The sequence below is a fragment of the Chrysochloris asiatica genome, unplaced genomic scaffold (assembly GCF_000296735.1).
Source record: "Chrysochloris asiatica unplaced genomic scaffold, ChrAsi1.0 scaffold00251, whole genome shotgun sequence".
NCBI lineage: Eukaryota > Metazoa > Chordata > Mammalia > Afrosoricida > Chrysochloridae > Chrysochloris > Chrysochloris asiatica.
Genome location: NW_006408769.1, coordinates 803,880 through 823,405, shown reverse-complemented (window position 1 = coordinate 823,405; position 19,526 = coordinate 803,880). Strand labels below are relative to the sequence as shown.

General features: G+C 48.6%; 1 protein-coding gene across 1 annotated transcript in view; it reads right to left on the bottom strand.

Annotated features, from left to right (window-relative positions):
* Positions 1 to 972: 972 nt before the first annotated feature.
* NKD1 (naked cuticle homolog 1 (Drosophila)) overlaps positions 973 to 19,526 on the bottom strand; it is a 143,297-nt gene continuing 124,743 nt past the window's right edge. The window contains exons 5-10 of the mRNA XM_006873719.1: positions 15,884 to 15,990; positions 11,915 to 12,010; positions 4,267 to 4,414; positions 3,670 to 3,754; positions 2,224 to 2,351; positions 973 to 1,541 (exon numbers count right to left, since the gene is read on the bottom strand). Of these exons, the coding sequence (XP_006873781.1) occupies positions 973 to 1,541; positions 2,224 to 2,351; positions 3,670 to 3,754; positions 4,267 to 4,414; positions 11,915 to 12,010; positions 15,884 to 15,990 (1,133 nt within the window). The remainder of the gene's footprint in view (positions 1,542 to 2,223; positions 2,352 to 3,669; positions 3,755 to 4,266; positions 4,415 to 11,914; positions 12,011 to 15,883; positions 15,991 to 19,526) is intronic.

Here is a 19,526-nt window from a genome sequence, read left to right as displayed (position 1 = left end):
CAGTCCTTGAGAAAGGAGCTCTGAGAGGAGCAAGCTCATAGCTGATGGACAGTCAGCCCCAACAAATCACCAGAGAAGCAAACCATCAATTCCTCCACACAGAAAAGGTACCTGAGAGTGTATATTTATAGAAAGATACATAGAAACAAGCAGATGACAGGTATCTACAGATATGGAAAGCTCTGGTCCAGAACCACGTAGGGAAATATATATTTGCCCATGGTAAAACCCAAGGCCCCCACACCCTCAGTCACAACCAGCCACACACAATTGCCTGATCTTGAAAAACTGTGCTTGTAAGTGTAGTTGGTTTCTGTCCCGTGGTTTTCAGCATGAGAAGACTGGTTGCTGAGACAGGCTCAATTGTATGTGTGGGAATCTTTCTAAAGAAGAAAAGGGGAGGGGGATGAGTAAGAGACGTGGTGGAAAGGTGGGGCTTATTTGGGGCAATGATGCAATCCTTCTGGAAAGGACAGCAAATGTCACTAGGTTGGGACAGAAAAATACAACAGCAAGGTGGTCACATGTCTGGACAACCAGGTAAGGGCAACATAAACTCAGAAAAATACTAAGAGGTAGCAGCTGTTTATCTTCTTGGAGATTCCAAGGGTTTCTGGAAGACAGGTTAGGGAAGAGTGTTCTCCTGGGAGAGATTGAAGTGGTGGCAGAGTTTTAGCCAAGGGCTCGCAGGGGGGCTTGGGAATGGTGTGTGTGTGGGGGATCCACGAGAAAACTGAGGTGCCCCTGCCATTAACAGGCCATTTCCGAACTCAGTCATTTCCTGGGTCAGTAATGCAGTCCCATAACATATAAATAAAAGTTTAGTTCTGTGTTTCCATATATCTTCTACATGGATGCTAGCGAAATATTAGTGGAGTAACAATAATTATTAATAACAATAACCATCATAATAACAATAATTAATAGAATAATGCCTCAAAGCATTATGGGAGGGGCAGGCTGGGAAGGGGCCTAGGTTTGGTAAAAGTGGTGGTAATGGTGGTGGTGTTCGTGGTGGTGGTGGTGCTCGTGTCTTTGGACTGCCTGCCCAGCCTGGCTCTCATAGAGGACCATGGCGGGCAGCTCCCTCCCCTGTTCCCGCCCCACCACTGCACCCGCTGCCAGCTGCGGCTGCAGACTCTCCTTGGCTCGGTGTTTGTGCTTCTTGTGACCAAGGGGTGCCAGGGTGGGGAGGAAGGCCGGGCTGGTGGCCAGATGGATGGTGGGGGTCACTGAAGAGCTGGCGGGCCCCAAAGGGGGTTTGCTTCTAGCCCCTCTGGCTGTGTGGCCCACACCTGTGCTCTTGCCCTGGGCCTTGGGGGACCTCACAGAGTGCTTGCTCCCATCCTGGGTGACCCGAAGTCGCTGTTGGACCTCCGAGACCTTGGCAAATGGGGTGTCAAGGAAGTGGGAGGAGCCTGGGTCCACGCCTTGGGACTTCCTGTGTGGGCCATGAAAGGTTTCCTGCTCATGGGAGCAAGGCCGAGTGGGGTTGGAGGTGCGGGTGGGCAATTCTGACTTCTGAGCCACTGAAGGGGAACCTAGGAAGAAAATCAACAGACGTTCAGTGAGCAATCACTAGGTGCTGGCGCCACTGTCCCCTAGAAATCTACCCACACCCAGTTCTGCAAGATTGATCAAGGTCAAACATTCTTTACCCAAGCTGCACCCCCCCCTCCCCCATCAGCGCTTCGGAGGGCATCACGTGGATGTTGGACTTCAGTTTTCCATCTATTAAGTGGCTTAAATGTTGTCTCCGAAAGTAACACATTCTTTTTTAGAGAGAGTGGGCGGAAAGAGAGAGAGAAATGCGAACTGCCTAAGGTCACTGGAACATGAAAGCATCTGAGTCTATTCCTGAAATGTACAGAAGTAACCCAGAGAGACTTCATCAGACTAGGAGGAAGGGGAGAGGAGAGCAGGGAGAAAGTGTGTGAGCTGTCTTTATGGATCTCAGCAAAAAGTCAACAGGTGGTATAGTGCGCATCTGTTCAGGGACACCTGGCCTCCAGATAAACAGTGGGACCTTGGGAAGCAGGCCTGGTGGTGGGTTGAGAGATAGTGCTTGGATTCAATTTGGTTTTCTTCAACTTTGCACATTGATTAATTTTGAAAATGTTTTTTACGTCATCTTCCTCCAAGAAGACCTGTTCTCCCAACTTCAATAGTGACTACACCCACATGTTCTGCCCCCAGCCTGGGAAGGTACAGGAACTTTCTTACCCGGCCCAAACTGGGAAGTGTAGTTTTCTATCCCAGCGAGATCTAAGTAGTGGTTTCTCCTTTCGATGTTCTCGTCAACGCAGTGGTGGTAGCAGCCTGACTGCTCCAGGCGGCTGTCGCCCTGGAACCTACAGGGGAAGAAAGTGAGCTGGGGTACACAGGTCACCAGCTGAGGGAGGCCCCAAGGGCTACTGACAAATATTCTGGACTCTTAAATTCCTCCAGGCTGTGGGAAAGGGGTGGGTATGGAATGGTGACCTCTGCTGGCTCTCTGTGCCTCGGGTTCCTCCCCTAGTCATGGCAATAAAGACCACTGCCCAGCCTCCCAAAGCAAATGTCAAGGGTTACAGGCTGAATCTAAAGATGCCACCAAACCAGGCCTCAAAACATGCACCCACTACAGGCAGGCAGCTAACCCCCAGCCAGGTTCCCTAAGGGGTATGAACAGCAGGAGCCCCCTAAATTGTTGAAGTTGAGGTTGGACAACTTTATGTTGTTGGTGGTAAGTGCCACTGAGTCAGTTCTGACCCATAGAGACCCTGTATAGGGTTTCCAGAGTAAGCTTGAACCACTGAGCTTGTGGTTCAGATTGACTTTGCAGTTCAGTGCATTAACCCACAGCACCACACCAGGACTCCTGGACAACTCTATAGCCCACCCTAAAGCCCAGTACAGGTCTCACTAATGTGTATAAATGTGGGGGGAGAGACCCCATTATCCTCTCGCAGGACAACCTCTCATCATAGGCCCTCTGTGATTTGTCTGGTCCTACCTCCCTGCCCTACCCCCACCTCTTCAGCTGACCCAAATACCTCTATCCTTAGCACTCTCCCCAGACCCCATGAACAGTCCCCCTTCTGTGTTCTCACCCTGTGTCACTGCTCGAACCCCCTTTTGCCCTGAGCTGGTGCTTCTCAAATGCTAGTCATTCCCTTACCCTTTCTACAATGTGCTCACATGTCCTCTTACACCTATTACATCTCTGCTATTGACTCTTTCCTTCCTCGCCTTCCTTCTTTCCACTTAAAGTACAGCAACAGATGCTGCTATTATTGCAGCTTCACAACCCTTTATCAGAAATTCTGAAATCCAAAAGCCTGAAAATTGGAATGAATTTGCATGACACTTTAGCTGGCCCTTTAGCTCCCTTAGTGTGAGTATGAAGTCTCCCTAAAGAAATATCAATGTGTTAGATGTTTAGGTGCTGCCCAGAACCCACAAATAATATATGGAAAGTACACCAGGAGCCCCTTTATAAAGTCCAGAAAGTTCTGAATTCTAACACATATCCAGTGTAAAGCATTTTAATTACTTAGGGTTTGATTTATAAGTCTGTGATTGGAATTGTCGGTCTCCTGGTGAGCCTCATGCTCTGGAATACCTCACGCACAGGTACTCAGCTAACACTCAGTATGGGCTCATGTGTGCTACCTGGGCCTACCATACCTGAGTGGGGCTCTCTGCTTCTTCTCCCAGCTGCGCAGCTCCTCTGTAGGCTTGGTCTCTGCTCTGGGCCGTGTGCTCTGTAGGTCTGATTCCCCCAAGAAGCCCAAGAAACATCCTGTGAACAGTTTGTACCTGGGCCCCCAGCCTCCTGGCCTTGCTAGGTTTCTAAGCTTCCACTTGTTTCTTGAAAAGTAGCCCACTGCAGCTTCACAGTGGTTGAGCTGGGACCAAACAGAGGCAACTCACAGCTATCTGTGCCCCTGATTTCCTCCCCCAAACTCCTCAGCCCTCAACACCATGTTTTACTATAGGTCTTCTGGCTGCCTGCTGTGCTCATCCCTACCTCCATGTCTTTGCTTATGCGGGTCCTTCCACCTGGAATCCCTTTCCTCCCCTTCCCTGTCCAAATCATATGCCCCTACTGACCAGTTCAAACCCTATTTCATCTACAAAGCAGCTCCCAGGAAAGCCCTTAGAACTCCCTTTGGCCCCACTCAGGCAGGGTGTTGGTTTTGCCTGAGGGGAGTGGGAGTGGGAGTGGAATGTCGGAGGGCTTGCTTCTGCAGCCACACTTGCCCGGTGGTGGTGATCCCTCACCAGAGGGATTGAGAAGGATGTTCTTCTTGCTTTGGCTCCCATCAGGTGCCACTGTGAGCTTTACCCGCAGCGTCTTGCTGGATGTTGGGGAGTGGTTGACAGAGGAATCGACCACCTCGTAGATAGTATGCAGCAAGCTGGTGATGTCCTGGATGGGAAGGGAAGGAAAGCAGAAAACCAGGCATAGCTTCTTCAGTCCCATGCACTTCAAATCTAAGGATCTGGGTGACCATGAAGCATTGAAACCACTCTAGCTCCCTCAGAGCAGAGCTTAAGGCAAACACAAACATGTGGTTGTTTCATTTGGGAGGGGTTCTTAGGGAGCGAGGATGAAATAGTTGGGACGTTATGGAGGAAATGCTCATCAAGAATGAGTATAATCTCACTTATATAAATTATATAAATGACAAAAATAGAGAGAACAGACTTAATATGGGGGTTTAAAAAAGTTTGTGAAAAAATAGAATTGAAAGAGAATGGAGTTTTCCTATAAACTTTTTGAAGCCCCCTCATATTAGTGGTTACCAAAGGTAAGAGAGAGCAGGGAAAGGGAGCCCCTGTTTGGTAAGCAATGAGTTTCCGTTTATGGTGATGAGAAATTCAGTGGTTACACAGCAATTGATACCACAGAGCTGTACACCTGGAAAGTGTTGAATTTGGCAAATATTGTGTTATATACCTTTTATCAGTAAAAGGGGGGCAGCTGTTGAGACTGCTTATTCACAACCAATTACCTCCTCACAGGACTTGTTTTCTTGGTTTGGAGGTCTAGGATCATGGTTTTGAGGGACATCCAGTTAGCCTAATATGATCTCCTAGTCATTCTGTTCTACCTCCTAGTTCATTGCTTAGTGTCTGGGTACTAAGAGCTAGCAAGAAGCCTTCCAAGGTACAATAATTAGTCTGACTTCATCTGAAGCAACAGAGGAATGGGGAGCGACAAGAGCAAGAGGAAGGGATCAGATATGTGCCTGGTTACCTCCATGAACAGCTGCCGCCTTCACCATGAGGTCAGAAGTAAATGGTGCCTGGATTTCAAATTCTCAATAGAATCCAGACTTCCGAAGCCACTAAACTGGATGAACCCTTGAATATGTTGCCCTGCGATAACATTTAAATGTTAAACCTTAAACTAAAATGATCTCCTAAAGTCTTCTTTGAGTCACAAAAGGAAGCATTTTAATTAGAAAAGTATGACAACTTTGAACATTGTGCTCTTTGAAAGAATTATCTATGTGAGATCAAACTGACAACAGTGACTTGAAAGGTTGGATGGGAAGCTGAGGGGCAGTGAGTTTAAGGTAATGACGGGAGAATAACATGGAAAAGGAGGGTGAAAACAGGAACACGACTTGAAGGATGTAATCAAAGTCACTGAATTATACATATAAAAGTTGTAAAAATGGTATATTTTTGGCTGTGCATATATTCACCAAAATTTTAAAAAAGACATGAAAGAATGAGTTATTGCCATTGGCAACTGGAGCTCAGTCCCACTGGGGATCCCTGAGGGACAGGGTGGAATACGCCTTGTCGCATTTTCATCCTTTCCTAGTTGAGGTTTATGAAGGTTGCTCCACTCCCACTTCTAGGCTTGTCTGCAAGAGCTGAGGGTGCACCCAGGCACCAGAGAAAGCCCTTGTGGTGAGCACTGGACCCCAGAAACATGTGAACTTAGAAGTGGGCCCAGGAAACATGTGGGGAGGCCATCAACAGCATCTGCTGCAGGCCTGGTAAACACATTCTGAACAAAACAATGGAAAAACTACAGTGTCCTTACAGAGAAACTATTCGGTGAGAACTTGATCCAATCTCTCTGGGCTTCAGTTACCTGCCAACCAGAAGAGTATCCAAAAAATGGTCCATGGAATGATAAAACTGCTCTGAAGTGTTTCAGAGACTCCTGATTTGAGGGAGGCAGGGAGAAGCAGCATCCCTTCACTAGACCCCTGTTTGTTCTGCGCATCTGCTAAAGTAGTCTGTCTGAAGAGAGGCTTCCTACTTTAAAAGATGTTGGGAACCTCTGGAGAAGATATAGTCTAGCTCTCGAAGGATCAGGTACACAGATGTTCAATAGCTGCCCAGTGGTCCTTCCTGAACAAAGACAGACTTGGCTGCCCCTTTATCATCTGCTTTGCCACCTGACTCTTCTCCTCCGCAGCAGAGGAATGCCAGCCCTTTAGATAGAAGTGGCAGAGGCTGCCCATATGCTGTCAAGGGTAGGTGAGTAGCAGGAGGGGCATTACAGACTGAATTGTGTTTGCCTGCCACAAAGTTATGTTGAAGACTTAACTCCCTTGTTGTTGCTGTTGTGTGCCACTTAGTCGATTCCAACTCATATAGTGACACTGTACAGGTTTTCTGAAAGTTGCTAGTGGGTTTGAACAGCCTTGAGGCTAGTAGTCCAGTGCTTAGCCTACAATATCACACCAGGGCTCAACTCCTGCAAATAGAATTTGGAAATAGAGGTTTTCTTTTGTTATGTTAATAAGGTCATACAGGAGTACAGTGGGTCTTAATTCTAATCTCTTCTGAACCACCGTTCTGAATATAAATAGATTAGACACAGAGGGGCACACACATAGAGGACAGACCATGTGAGGAACCATCTATAAGCCAAGAAATGCCTGGGGCTACCCACAAGGAGGGGCCTGACCCTACAGCCCAAGAGCCCAAATCATGAAATAACAAACTTCTGTTCTTAAAGCAAATCACTTATGGTAATTTTATTACAGCAGCACCACACAACTATGACAATGGGTGAAAAAAGGTGTGGGGCAACTGGGGTACATGCCTTGTGGCAATGTGGGCTGAGTCATCTTTGAGAAGCCAGCAATCCAGACTCCTCTGTTATATCTTCTCAAGGCCAGAATGGGATTGTGCGGCCTCCAGTTAGAGACCCAGGCTCTGGCAGCTTGCTCACCACTTTGGGAAAGGCCTGCAGAGGACCCTTGGCTCCTAGCTTCACCTTTCTTGTATAGTGCTTCTTGGTAGTGCCAGGCTTGCCTGCTCTCTCTCACCATCTTGGGAAGCTCATGGAGGTGGCACCATAAACTACATTTTACAGAGGAGGAAATGGAGGTCTGACAACACAATCCAACAAGTGCCCCATAACTTGGAAGACCTGGGGTTGTGAATGTCCTAGTGGCTGGTATGTCTGCTAATTAGAAAATCAACCCCACTGGCTGCATGAGGCCTGGCACATAGGAGTTGGTGCCCAAAAATAGTCCTTGGATGGATGTACCTAAATACAAACAGGTACTTTTTCTCTGAATTATTGGTTCTGGGCTGGGGAATGCTGTGAGAGGTCCGAGCCCACTCCACACAGAGGAACGTGCATGCTAACAGCCAGAAAACATGGAGGCCAACTGATGTCCGATGGATCTTGGCTGAAAGCAGAGAATATCAGAAAGATGTTTACCTGTGCTTTATTGACAACGCAAAGGCTTTCGATTGTGTGCATCCTGACAAGCTGTGGACAACATTGTGAATTATGAGTATTCCAGAACACTTAATTGTGCTCATGAGGAATCTGTACCTGGACTAAGATGCAGTTGTTCGAACAGAACATGGGAACACTGAATGGTTTAAAATTAAGAAACGTGTGCGACAAGGTTGTATTCTTTCACCATACTTATTCAACCTGTATGCTGAGCAAATCATCCAAGAACCTGGGTTCTATGAAGAAAAACATGGCATTGGGATTGGAGGAAGACTCATTAACAACCTGAGATATGCAGATGATTCAACCTTGCTTGCTGAAAGTGAAGAGGCCTTAAAGTATTTACTGATGAAGATCAAAGAGCACAGCCTTTGGTATGGGTTGCATCTCAATGTAAAGAAAACAAAAATCCTCACCACTGGACCAATAAACAACATTCTTATCAATGGAAAAAAGATTGAAGTTGTAAAGGATTTCATTCTTCTTGGATCAACAATCAACACTCATGGAAACAGCAGTCAAGAAATCAAAGGACGTATTGCATTAGGCACATTTGCTGCACAAGATCTTTTTAAAGTGTTGAAGAGCAAAGATGTCAGCTTGAGAACTAAGATGCACCAGACTCAAGCCATGGTATTTTCAATAACCTCATATGCATGCAAAAGGAAGACCATAGAAGAGTTGATGCATTTGAGTTATGGTGTTGGAGGAGAATACTAAAAGTGCCATGGGCTGCCAAAAGAACCAACAGATCTGTTTTGGAAAAAGTGCAGCCAAAGTGCTCCTTGGAGGCCAAGATGGCAAAACTTCCTCTCTCATACTTTGGACATATTGTCAGGACGGACCAGTCACTGGAGAAGGATATCATGTTTGGTAAGGTGGAGGGTCAGAGATAAAGAGGAGGACCCCCAAAGAGATGGATTGGCCAAGTGGCAGCATCAATGGACTCAAGTGTGGCAACAGTAGTGAGGTTGGCCCAGGATCGGGCAGTGTTTCATTCTGCTGTGCATAAGGTCGCTATGAATTGGTACTGACTCGTTGGCACCTAATAACAACAACAACTGCATTTAGAGCCAGATTTGAGGAATGGCTTTGGGATTAAAAACTGACCAGAGGAAACAGCAGGCTAGGTCTTCCTCTGACTGCTTCTGGAATAACTACAACTTCTGACACAAAACGGCCAATCCTCTCTTTGTAGGAAGAAGAAATGTTCCAGTGAGCACTCGTGGTCAGCTCAGGTGGAGGTCATTTCTGTGGAACTCTCATTGCTGTTTCCTCTGGTTATCACAAAGCTTGAGGATGACAGGAATCTAGAAGGCTGCTGAAAGAAGAAAGGGAGATGCCAACTCTTGAGGGCCCATATTGCCTATCCAGAGTGACTGGTCAAGCTCAGTGGTAGAATTCTTCCTTCTATGTAGGTTCAATTCCCAGCCAATGCACCTCTTACATAGCTACCACACATCTGTGAGTGGAGGACTGTACATTGCTATGATGCTGAGCCGGTCTTATTACAGTTTATATACTATTACTAGGAGCTCTGGTAGCGTAGTGGTTACGAATCGGGCTGCGAACCTTAAGGTCAGCGGTTCGAAACTACCAGCCGCTCCACGGGAGAAAGATGAGGCTTTCTACTCCCATAAGGATTTACACCCTCGGAAACCCTGTACAGGGTCGCTATGGGTCGGAACCGACTCGACGGCACTTAACAACAACAACGACAACAAGAAGAAAGGCCTGGTCATCTACTTCTAAAAACCAGACTATGGATCACAAGGAGTCCTGGCGTGGCATTGTGGGTTAATGCACTGGACAGCAAGGTCAGTTTGAACCACAAGGTTAGCGGTTCAAACCCACCAGCTGCTCCTCAGAAACCCTACACCGGGTTGCTATGAGTCAGAATCAACTCGACAGCACTTAACAACAACAACAACATGGATCACAATGGACCTGTCTGCAATTGATCACGGGGATGGTACAGGGCCTGAAAGCATTTCTTTGCTTGAGCATTGGAGTTGCCATGAGTCAAGGCAACTCAACACAGCCAACAACAACTAACAAACCTGTGGTGGATGTCCCTGTTAAAGTAACTATGCTGTCGTGGAGCAGTTCCTTGCTTCTGGAATGAGTACAACTCCTGACACACAATAGGCATGCTTGCATTAGCAGATGTGACCCTGTCACGGACTTCAAGAACTCAAGGACCCTGCTTTATAGAGAGGGAAACTGAGGTCACAACAAAAAGCAGAGAATCCAGTGCAGAGGCAGTATCAATCAAGGCTGGATAGGTGACTGTCTCAGGCTCCTGCTGTGTGCCCTGCACCGTCTATAACTATATGGTCCCAACCCCCTATCCACATCACTGCTGGTATCTGTCATCACTGGCATGGGCTTGATATGCTACCTAAACCCATCCCCTTGCTCCAGGGAGGGGCTCCACACCAAGATGGGTCTCTACAGCTTCCAAGCGCTATGCCCTTCTGGGGGCCTTTACCTGCTCAGCATCTACTCCCCATTTTTATGATGATGGTTCACTTGTTTTATATTGTGAGTCACCTCATCACTTGAAGTCTGTAGGTTTTGTATATGAAATAAGTTTTCCCAGGGTCCAGAATGAACACATGACCCAGGCTTGGCCAACTAAAGCATCATGAACCCAGGGCAAAAATAACTGGCTTAAGCCAGGCACATGACATCATCAGAGCTGATCAACATGTGTTGATACTCCTACTTTGAGGGTTTCCAAGAGGATGGGATATAGGGTAGATCTGTCTGTCAGTATGTTGCTGCCACCATCGGGCCAGCCTGCCTGGTAAGAAAGGAATAAGAGCAAATAGCTGAGCAGAGCAAGTTCTGCCGATCCTGGCCTTGTGAAACCAGTGTCCCTGAGGAAATTCCAGCTACCAGACCACTGTAGCTCTGTAGTAGTGTCACTTACATTCCAGAGTCTCAACCTGTTCTAACATCATTTAAATTTCTGGCTGAGAGGAGGTGGACTTTTTTGGCCAGCTCTCCCCAGTGATGGCATTAAAGGCCAGCATCTCCTGCATTATCCACAGAGAAGCAATACTCAGCTAAGAGACAGGGAAGCTTCTACAGTTCTCTGAGAACAGCTCTGGAGGCCAAGGGTGGGTCATGCTGACCCCAGGACACACGCCTGCAATGAGGCCTGTCTGCCTAGAGAGGAAGAAAGACACACGACAGTAACTGGATGATGCAAAGGCCCGGGGCCACAGGGATCGTGCAGCCATCCGTGTCCCTGCTTAAAGCCACCCTCCAGTGGTTTCCAGTAGAACCTGGATTCAAATCCAGGTTTCCAGGCAGCAGCTGTGCCAGCTTCCTTCAGTTCCAACACCCCGAGGCATATCTGCTCCTTCAGGTCCAGCATCCTTCACACCACACCTCTATCTTGGCCACTCCCACCAATCTCTGCCATACCACCTGTTTGTTTACTCCATTGACCACATCCCAGCTTGTGATTACTCCCTGGTTGTTTAGGGCTGTCCCCTTATCAGGCTGGCTATTGGATTTGACCACATCCCAGCTTGTGATTACTCCCTGGTTGTTTAGGGCTGTCCCCTTATCAGGCTGGCTATTGGATTTGACCACATCCCAGCTTGTGATTACTCCCCTGTATGCCCAGAATTGGGCACAGGTACACGGTAGGTGCTTAGCCCAGATATGGAGAAAGGTGAGAGAGATGGAGGAAGAGGGATGAGGCAGGACAGGCTTGTGAGGTGGCCTTGATCAGAAGCTAGGACTCCGAGTATGGCCTTTGAGGACCCACCTAATCTGCCATCTCCTAGGCAGAGTGGCTGTGGTGATTCCAGTCCTGCCACTCAGGCTTGGGGACCCAGGAGAGAAGGAAGCTGGACAGGACTCCACTGGGGCTGGGGACTGTCTCTGGGGAGGTCTTGGGGATCTGAGCCTGCTCCCTGCCCCTTCACTGGTGGGAGCAGTACAAGAGCCTCCAGCTGCCCCTTCCCCTGTCACTTCTCCCCATCCCAGGGCACCACTGGAACCCCCTCCAGCTCTCCCAGCAACCTTACACCCTCTCTCCCTCTCTCTCATCTCCCTCCCCAGCCACTGTCTGCTACAGCCATAACTTAAAAGGGGACTCTAGGACAGGAACTGACTTCAGGGAGGAGGGGCAGTGTTGGTGGGGTGCCCGAGGGCATGTCAAGTGGCAGGCAGTTCTCAGACACTCACCTCTCGGGTGACCTTGCCATTGTTGTCAAAGTCGTACAGGGTGAAGGTCCACTCTTGCCTGCTGTCCTCTTCCACAGACACATCACATTGCAGCTCCTGAGACAAACATATGGTGGGTGTGTTCACCTACCAGCTGGACCACCGACTAGTCAGTGGGTGCCTCACCCAGAGACAGGGGCAGGGGCAGGAGCCCCTCCCTACCACTCCTCTCCCAAGGCCCTATGGGAAGGAGGAACAGAGCGAGAAAGACCTGAAGCTAGAACCAGGTCCACAGGGGTGGGCGTGCTGAAGGCTGAATTTGAACCTAGACTAGATGCTACTGGAAGACAAGAAAGCCTGGGCCAGACTCCCAGGATGGGCTTTCTGAACAAAAAGGCAGGAGACATGGACATTATAGCCTAGGCCCAGCCCCTGCTCAGCCCTCCACTGTATGTGACCTTGGGCAGGTGGCCTCAGTTTCCCTGTAGGCATGATGGAAAATGACAAGATCTATCCCATGAGGTTCTATCTCAGTGTTTCTCTGTAGTTGTGGTAGTAGTTCTAGGTCTCCCATGCCAAGGTTCTGTTTCTCTGTCCAGGAGTAGCCTGAAGACCAGGGACTGAATGCCCTCAGAGACAACCCAGGGCAGTGAGGACAGGGATATCTGCAAACATCCTACAGTGCTCCTTGGAGCATCCCCAGCCCGGATGAGCCCCAGTTGCCTGAGGTTGCGACCTACCCATCAAACCACACTTTACTGACTTTCCTCTTTCCCTGCTCCCTTGCATCACCTCCCAAATGTACTACCTGCTCCCACCCACTTGTTCAGGGTCTGTTTGGGGGAACTGCTTGGTGCAGTATCCTTGCTGCAATGGTAATAAACACAATCATCTTCTCTCCTTTAACCACAGAGAATCTGAGGCGGAGGAGCATGGCCCTGGCACTAGTGCCAGTCATGCAGAGGCTGCTTGAGTTTCAGAGTTCTTAAAGTCTCTGCAAATGGCCTTTAAGATCCCCAAGGGTCACTGAAAGCAAGAACTGATAGCCCTGTATATCAGGCACGAGGGCAGGCTCAGCCTTCCAGGAAGAGCAAAAAGCCCCACCGCCAAACGCTGGCAGGGGTGTGCCTGAGTGAGTGCAAAGTCCCTGACCCTGGTTTATACAGCCTGGAGCCACTTCCCTCCAGCAGTTCTCCAGCCAGCCCATGCTGAGTTCAAAGCTTACCTTCCCTCAGTTGTAATATTCGTGTCTGATACCTGCCAAGTGTCCGCTCTGCTCTTGGAGGCACAACATCCATGTGTGCGCATGACTGGAGTGCACACATGCACAGAGCAGTTACCTGCTTTCCTCTCTCTGGCCCCTTCAACTGGTTCCACAGACCTGACTTGGACTACTCGGGTGAGTCCTCCTCAGGGACCACTGCTGAGTTCCAGGCAGCCAGTCTGCTCTAGAAAGACCCCATCAGGCTTCCAGGGATCTGGGTCAAGGCCTTTCACAGGGCTGAAGGGCTCTACAGGGCTGAAGGGCTCTGCCCCCAGAAGACCCAGCAGGGGCCTCAGGGGCTCAGGATAAGGAGGAGGGGCCCTCCTGGAAGAAGTTGGCAACTTTAGCTCTTCAATTAGATGCTGGCTGGCCTGTTGCTCTTCAGCTCCTTGTATCCAGGGCCCTGTGATCGTCTTGCCTTTCTGTGTCCTTCCTGGGACTCTGATGCATTACAGTGCCGTTTGCTATTCCCATGCACAGGGTGGTCCTGCCACATCTCCAAAACTTTGTTCCTGGTGTCCCCTCTGCCTGAGTGGCCTCCTTACCCCCAACACGCCCCTGTGCATCACCCTCTCATAACTCCTAGCCCTACATGCAAAGCCTCATCTTGAATAGCCAGCCTCCTCTGGACACTACATGGAGGCGTCGGAGTAACAGAGTGTCCAATGAGCAGCTCCTGTGCAGACAAACCCCTCCTAAGCTCCCACAGGCCTTAACATCCGCAGCCACACAGTTCCTGTGGCTCCGGTTTGTTCATCTGCCCCCTGGTCACACTGTGCACTCCCCTCCATGAGTGAACGGGCATGCTTTGTCCTCTGCTGTGGGGTTCCTTGGTAACCAGGATGGGACAACCCTCAAAGCACTTGGGATACGTTAGCTCTTGGTTCTCATGAGATCCCTGTGAGACTGACACGGTGACTACCACTATTTTACAGATCAGCCATGGAAGACAGCTCACACATTAAGGGATCTAAAGTGACACAGCTAGGATTTGAACCTGGACATGTTGGCTTTAGGGCTATTCCTCAGGTAGGGGAGAGGAAGGGGAAGGAGGGCGGGAGAAAAGGGGCAGGAGAAGCCAGTTAGCTCTATGCACACAGGGTTAGGACTCGCTTGGGCATCTCTTGGCATCCAGACTGACTGTTGTTTAGTGTCATCAAGTTGGTTCCAAAGAGCAGCTGGTGGATTTGAACTGCTAACCTTGCAATTCGAACCAACCTTACAGTCCAGTGCTTCTTCTACAGCGCCGCACCAGCACTTCCGTTTGGTGCATGTTGTTCTTGTTAAGTGCCGTCGAGTTGGTTCCAATTCATACTGTTGTTGTGAGGTGCCATCAAGTTGGTACTGACTCATAGCAATGGTATGCACAACAGAATGAAACACTGTGCTAACCTCACAATTGTTGCTACATTTGAGCCCATCGCTGCTGCCACTGTGCCCAATCCATGTCGTTAGGGGTCTTCCTCTTTTTCTTTGACCTTCCATTTTACCAAACATGATATCCTTCTCCAGGGACTGGTCCCTCCTGACAATACGTCTGAAGTATGAGTATTCTGACTATACTTCTTCCAGCACAGATTGGTTTGTTCTTTTTACAGTGCATGGTACTTTTAATATTCTCCTCCAACTCCATAGCTCAAATGCATCAGTTCTTCTATGATCCTCTTTATTCACCGTCCAACTTTAGTATGGATATGAGGTTATTGAAAATACCATCGCTCAGGCCAGGTGCACCTTAGTCCTCAAACTGACAACTTTGCTCTTGAATACTTTAAAGAGGTCGTGTGCAGCAGATTTGCCTAATGTAATATGTCATTTCATTTCTTGACTGCTGCTTCTGTGAGTGTTGATGGTTGATCTGAGCAAAATAAAGTCTTTGACAACTTCAATCTTTTCTCCATTTATGCTATTTACTGGTCCAATGGTGAGGATTTTTTGTTTTCTTTACATTGAGATGCAATCCATACCTAAGGCTGTGGTCTTTGATTTTCATCAGTAAGTATTTTAAGTCCTCTTTGCTTCCAGCAAACAAGGTTTTATCATCTGCATATTGCAAGTTGTTAATGAGTCTTCCTCCAATCCTAATGTGACCAACTAACAGTGACCCTATATAGGTTTTCTAAGGAGTGGCTAGTGAGTTTGAACTGCTGACCCTGCAGTTCAGATTGAACTTGCAGTCCAGTGCTTGTCCTACAGTGTCACACTAGGAATCCTGTTTAATGCACTGCTGGGGTTGGTGGGGTAGCAGGAGAGTAGGATGGACAGACTGAGCTCTGGGAGGGCCTGCCCTGGACCCCTGGCTACTCCTCTTATGGACCACACAGAAAAATGGTGGCCCAGATAGGGTAAGGCCAGATACTTCCCCAAAGCCCCCTGCCTCCTGATAATCACAGCCCCACCTGCAAGCCCCCATGTAGTTTCCCAAAACAGCCTCAGGGATTGGCAGGCAGGTTTCACCAGCAAGTGAGGCCCAGAGAGGGAAGTAATCACACAATGGGGTAACAAAATCACATTCTCCCTTGCCCACTTCCACGCCCTTCCCCTGTGTCACTAGGCCACAGCTCAGCTGGCTGCTCTGGTGAGTACTGTATGTGCAGAGGCTGCACAATGGAGATGGGTCTCCCACAGAGGGGCCTTCACATCTGGGTGGGTCTCAGTTTCCATCCTCCTAAAGTATCACTCCAAAGAGAGAAAAGCATGACTCGACACTAGGATAGGAAACTCACTTCAAACTTGAGCTGCTTCTTAGAGCCTGGGCAGGATTCACTGGCTCTGTCCATCCTCTTCTCATCTGCACTGCCCAGGGCATTGGTCTTCTCTGGCGGCAGGGCCACTGCAGGGACAAGCGAGAAAGCATGAGGGAATGAAGGGAAGTCCCACTGTCTGGCAGGAGGGGCTCCCCTGTGGCTCTATCCCTAGGTGCGGTATGGGATCTGTTCCTGCCCTGCCCCTTTCCTGGGGTCTAAATATCACTCTGGCCTAGAGGAGACCCCCACGTTGTGTCCACACTGGCCATTGAGGCTTTGCTCTTTGCACCCATTTCCCAGCTCAGAGATGCAGCCTTCAGCCTAGGTGCTGTCAAGATGTGCACAACCACACAGAGAGCTGTGTAGGCCAAAGGGCAGGCAGATGAGAGCAGGGGTGCTTTGTGGACCCCTTAGGAGAGCTTAGGAATCAGGACCAATTTTCTGCAGAGTACGTCTATCTTCCATGCTGATACTTTTGTCTCTGTTCAAAGGCACTGGTAGATCATCAGGAGTTGCAGCAACTGGACTTACATGGTTTGGTGAAGGGCCAGGGTACATATGCCTATAGATGCCCACATGCATGTATACTCACACACACACGAAAGCAAGCACACACAATGTTCGTGTGAGAGGCAGCTCATTCTGTTCCAGTATAGACCTTTCATTCAGCTTCTGCTCATCCAGGGAGTCTGTGCCCTCTGCCAAAAGTCTTTTGTGTGTCTTTAGTTTTTGGTACAGTGGGTATGACAACTTGTCACCTACTCACTCTCTTTTCCTGTAAAATGCCCCAGGAGGCTTCAGAAGGGTAGCTCAGGGTAGTACCCACCACCTTCCTTGACCTAGGACCACAGCCTTAAAAACTCCTTCACATCTTAAAATTGCCGCAAGACTCATTGGTTCCTTCTGCCTGATAAAGGGAACCTGGTTTGCCTGGGACTTGCTTTTCTAGAACATGTTAATAGCTGCTCCTTGGGGCAGTGACTTTTGTTGCTCTCTTTCACAGATGAACGCCTACCCAAAGGGCTTTTCCCTACACTGCCTTGAGAACATCAAGGCCACTTGAACTGCTGAGATGCCTGGGTAGCTGCCTCCACCAGAGATCAAGGCACAGCTGGACTTTCTGGAAACCGAGAAGCAAGTCAGAAAACTAGGTGTGGGAGGGCTGTGCAGCTCCCCACTCCTGCCTCCACCATCTTCACATTCCCCAGCTTTGCAGATGAGGACCCAGGGGCTGTTTCCAGAAGCTATCTAAAGTGCTTCCACACTGCCTCTCATCTTGGCTGCCACTGTGGGTCAGGATCAGGCCATGAGCTTATACAACGTCAGGCCTGACCCGTATTTACACTCATGATTTGGGATAGCTGGAAGCTAAGTGTTATTGATTAAATTCTGCGCCTCCTAACTGTGGAAGGAGCTCTGGTAGCGTAGTGGTTATGAATCGGGCTGTGAACCGCAAGGGCACCAGTTTGAAACTACCAGCTGTTCCGCGGGAGAAAGATGAGGCTTTCTGTTCCCGTAAAGATTTACAGCCTCGGAAACCCTGTACAGGGTTGCTATGAGTTGGAACCAACTCCATGGCACATAACAACAACAACAACTGTGGATGTAATGCAATATAATCAGTCAATTCTGGTCAGATCATTGTAGGGCTGAACCTAAACCTAATCACTTCTGAGTTATGTAAAGAGCAACAGAGATAAAGAGAGACAGACAGACACATGCACATTCTGAGAGAGACGGATGTCACATGAGGATTGTCTACAAGCCAAGAAACCAAGAAGGAAGGAATTAGCAGGACTGAGATGCTGATTTGGAATTTTAACTTCTAAAACTGTGAGAAAATAAAATTCTGTAATTCCACCCACTTATATTTGTTACAGTGGCACCAGAAAACCAAAACACTTAAGTTTTCTCAAAAGTTAGGATTTTAGAATACAAATGGATACAAAAGCATCATCTCAAGTATACTCAGGCTGGGTTGGGGTGTACAATCAGATGAGGAAGGAGCTGAGGATTTGGGGACTCTGGATCACCATTCCACATGGATGGGAGATAGAAAGGCCAGTGTCCATTCCCTCTCTTCCCCTTGAACATTCAGAGTAGGGTGTAGTAGGGTACCTCCATCTTGCATTGCCAGAATTCCCCAATGTCATCATGAACCTGGCTTGAGGCTCCAACCCCTATCACAAGCCCCAGCTTCTCCCTTGGAACTGGGAGAGGAGATGAACATAATGAGGCCAATGAGGGATGCCCCTTCAAAGATCTGACTCCGAAAGGACTGGGGCTAGGGCACTTGGCATCCTCACTGTTGGGATGGTTGCTGGGGGATAGTCATGGATGCTGACTTATGATGTGAAGGAGCAAACAAAGTCCTGTCCTCCCTGCCCCTTCCAAGTAACAGATCAAAGGCAAGAGGTATCCCATCTAGTCCCTAAGTCCCACTTGAAGGAGCAACTCCAGAGAAGGCAGGTGGGTGATTAACATGTGGCCCATGAATAGTCAAGCACACATCCTGGAACACCCCTGACCCCTCCATCTCAAATCAACAGTGGACAAGAACTGCTGCTGTCATGGGCCGGCAAGGAAGGACTGCTGTCATTCTCACTCAAAAGTTAATGCAATGAGTCAAAAAGTTTGAGAGGCTTATTTGAGTGAGTCAGAGAGCTGGGTCGCTCCCAATTCCCAGCACTAAGTGAAGCTTTCAGTCTAGATGGACCATCTGGAACAAGGTGATCAACTTCTCTGCAGCTCAGTCCACACATCTGCAAAATGTAGAAAATAGGGTTCTCCCTCATGGGATTGTTGAGAGGATGCAAAGAGAAAGTTAGCACAGTAGCCAGTGGCACACAGTAAATGCACAGTAAATGCTGGCATTACAAAAGACATAGATGAACCATGATCCTCAGCTGACAGCACAGATCCAAACAACACTCCTCAACCCCAAAATCCCACGAGATAAACCACAATGATACCACAGCCCACAACATCCTTCATTCACCCTCCAGGGCAAAAAAATAAAAGGGAAAATACAAAGAAAAACCAAGTCCAGCTCCATCTTCAAAGCTGCTGCCTCTTTCTGCAGAGGTCCTGGCTGGAGATGCAAGCTAACCAGCCTTATCAAAACCAAACTTCAAGTTCAAAGGGAAATTATCAGAAAACCACCTTCAGGTTCAATGTTGCCTTTCAAGTTCCACTTGATAAAACCCAAAGACAAGAAACTTCTGTCCCTGCTTGCTCCTTCTCAGCAACACTTCCCTCCTCCCACCAGGCACACACAGGAGACAGTTCTTCCTCATGGCCTCCCTGGCCGACCTTTCTTTCTCTTCACCAAGGAAGTGGCAAACATCTCCCTCAATCTCTTCATCCATTATCCACAGATCCCAGGGTCTTCACTGTCCTCTTCACCAGCAGCTCCCTTCTGCCCCAGCTCAGAAAAATCACCCAGACACTCACACTGCTTTATGGATAGTGAGCCCATAGGGGCAGTAGGACTGTGGCCCACCAGGACATTAAACTCCCCTGCTGTTCCCACCCAAAATGCCTTTTTGTCCTTTAGTTACAAGTCTTAATGCCACTAACTTGATGGAAGAAAGGAGAGCAGGGGAAAAGGCTGAAGAGCATA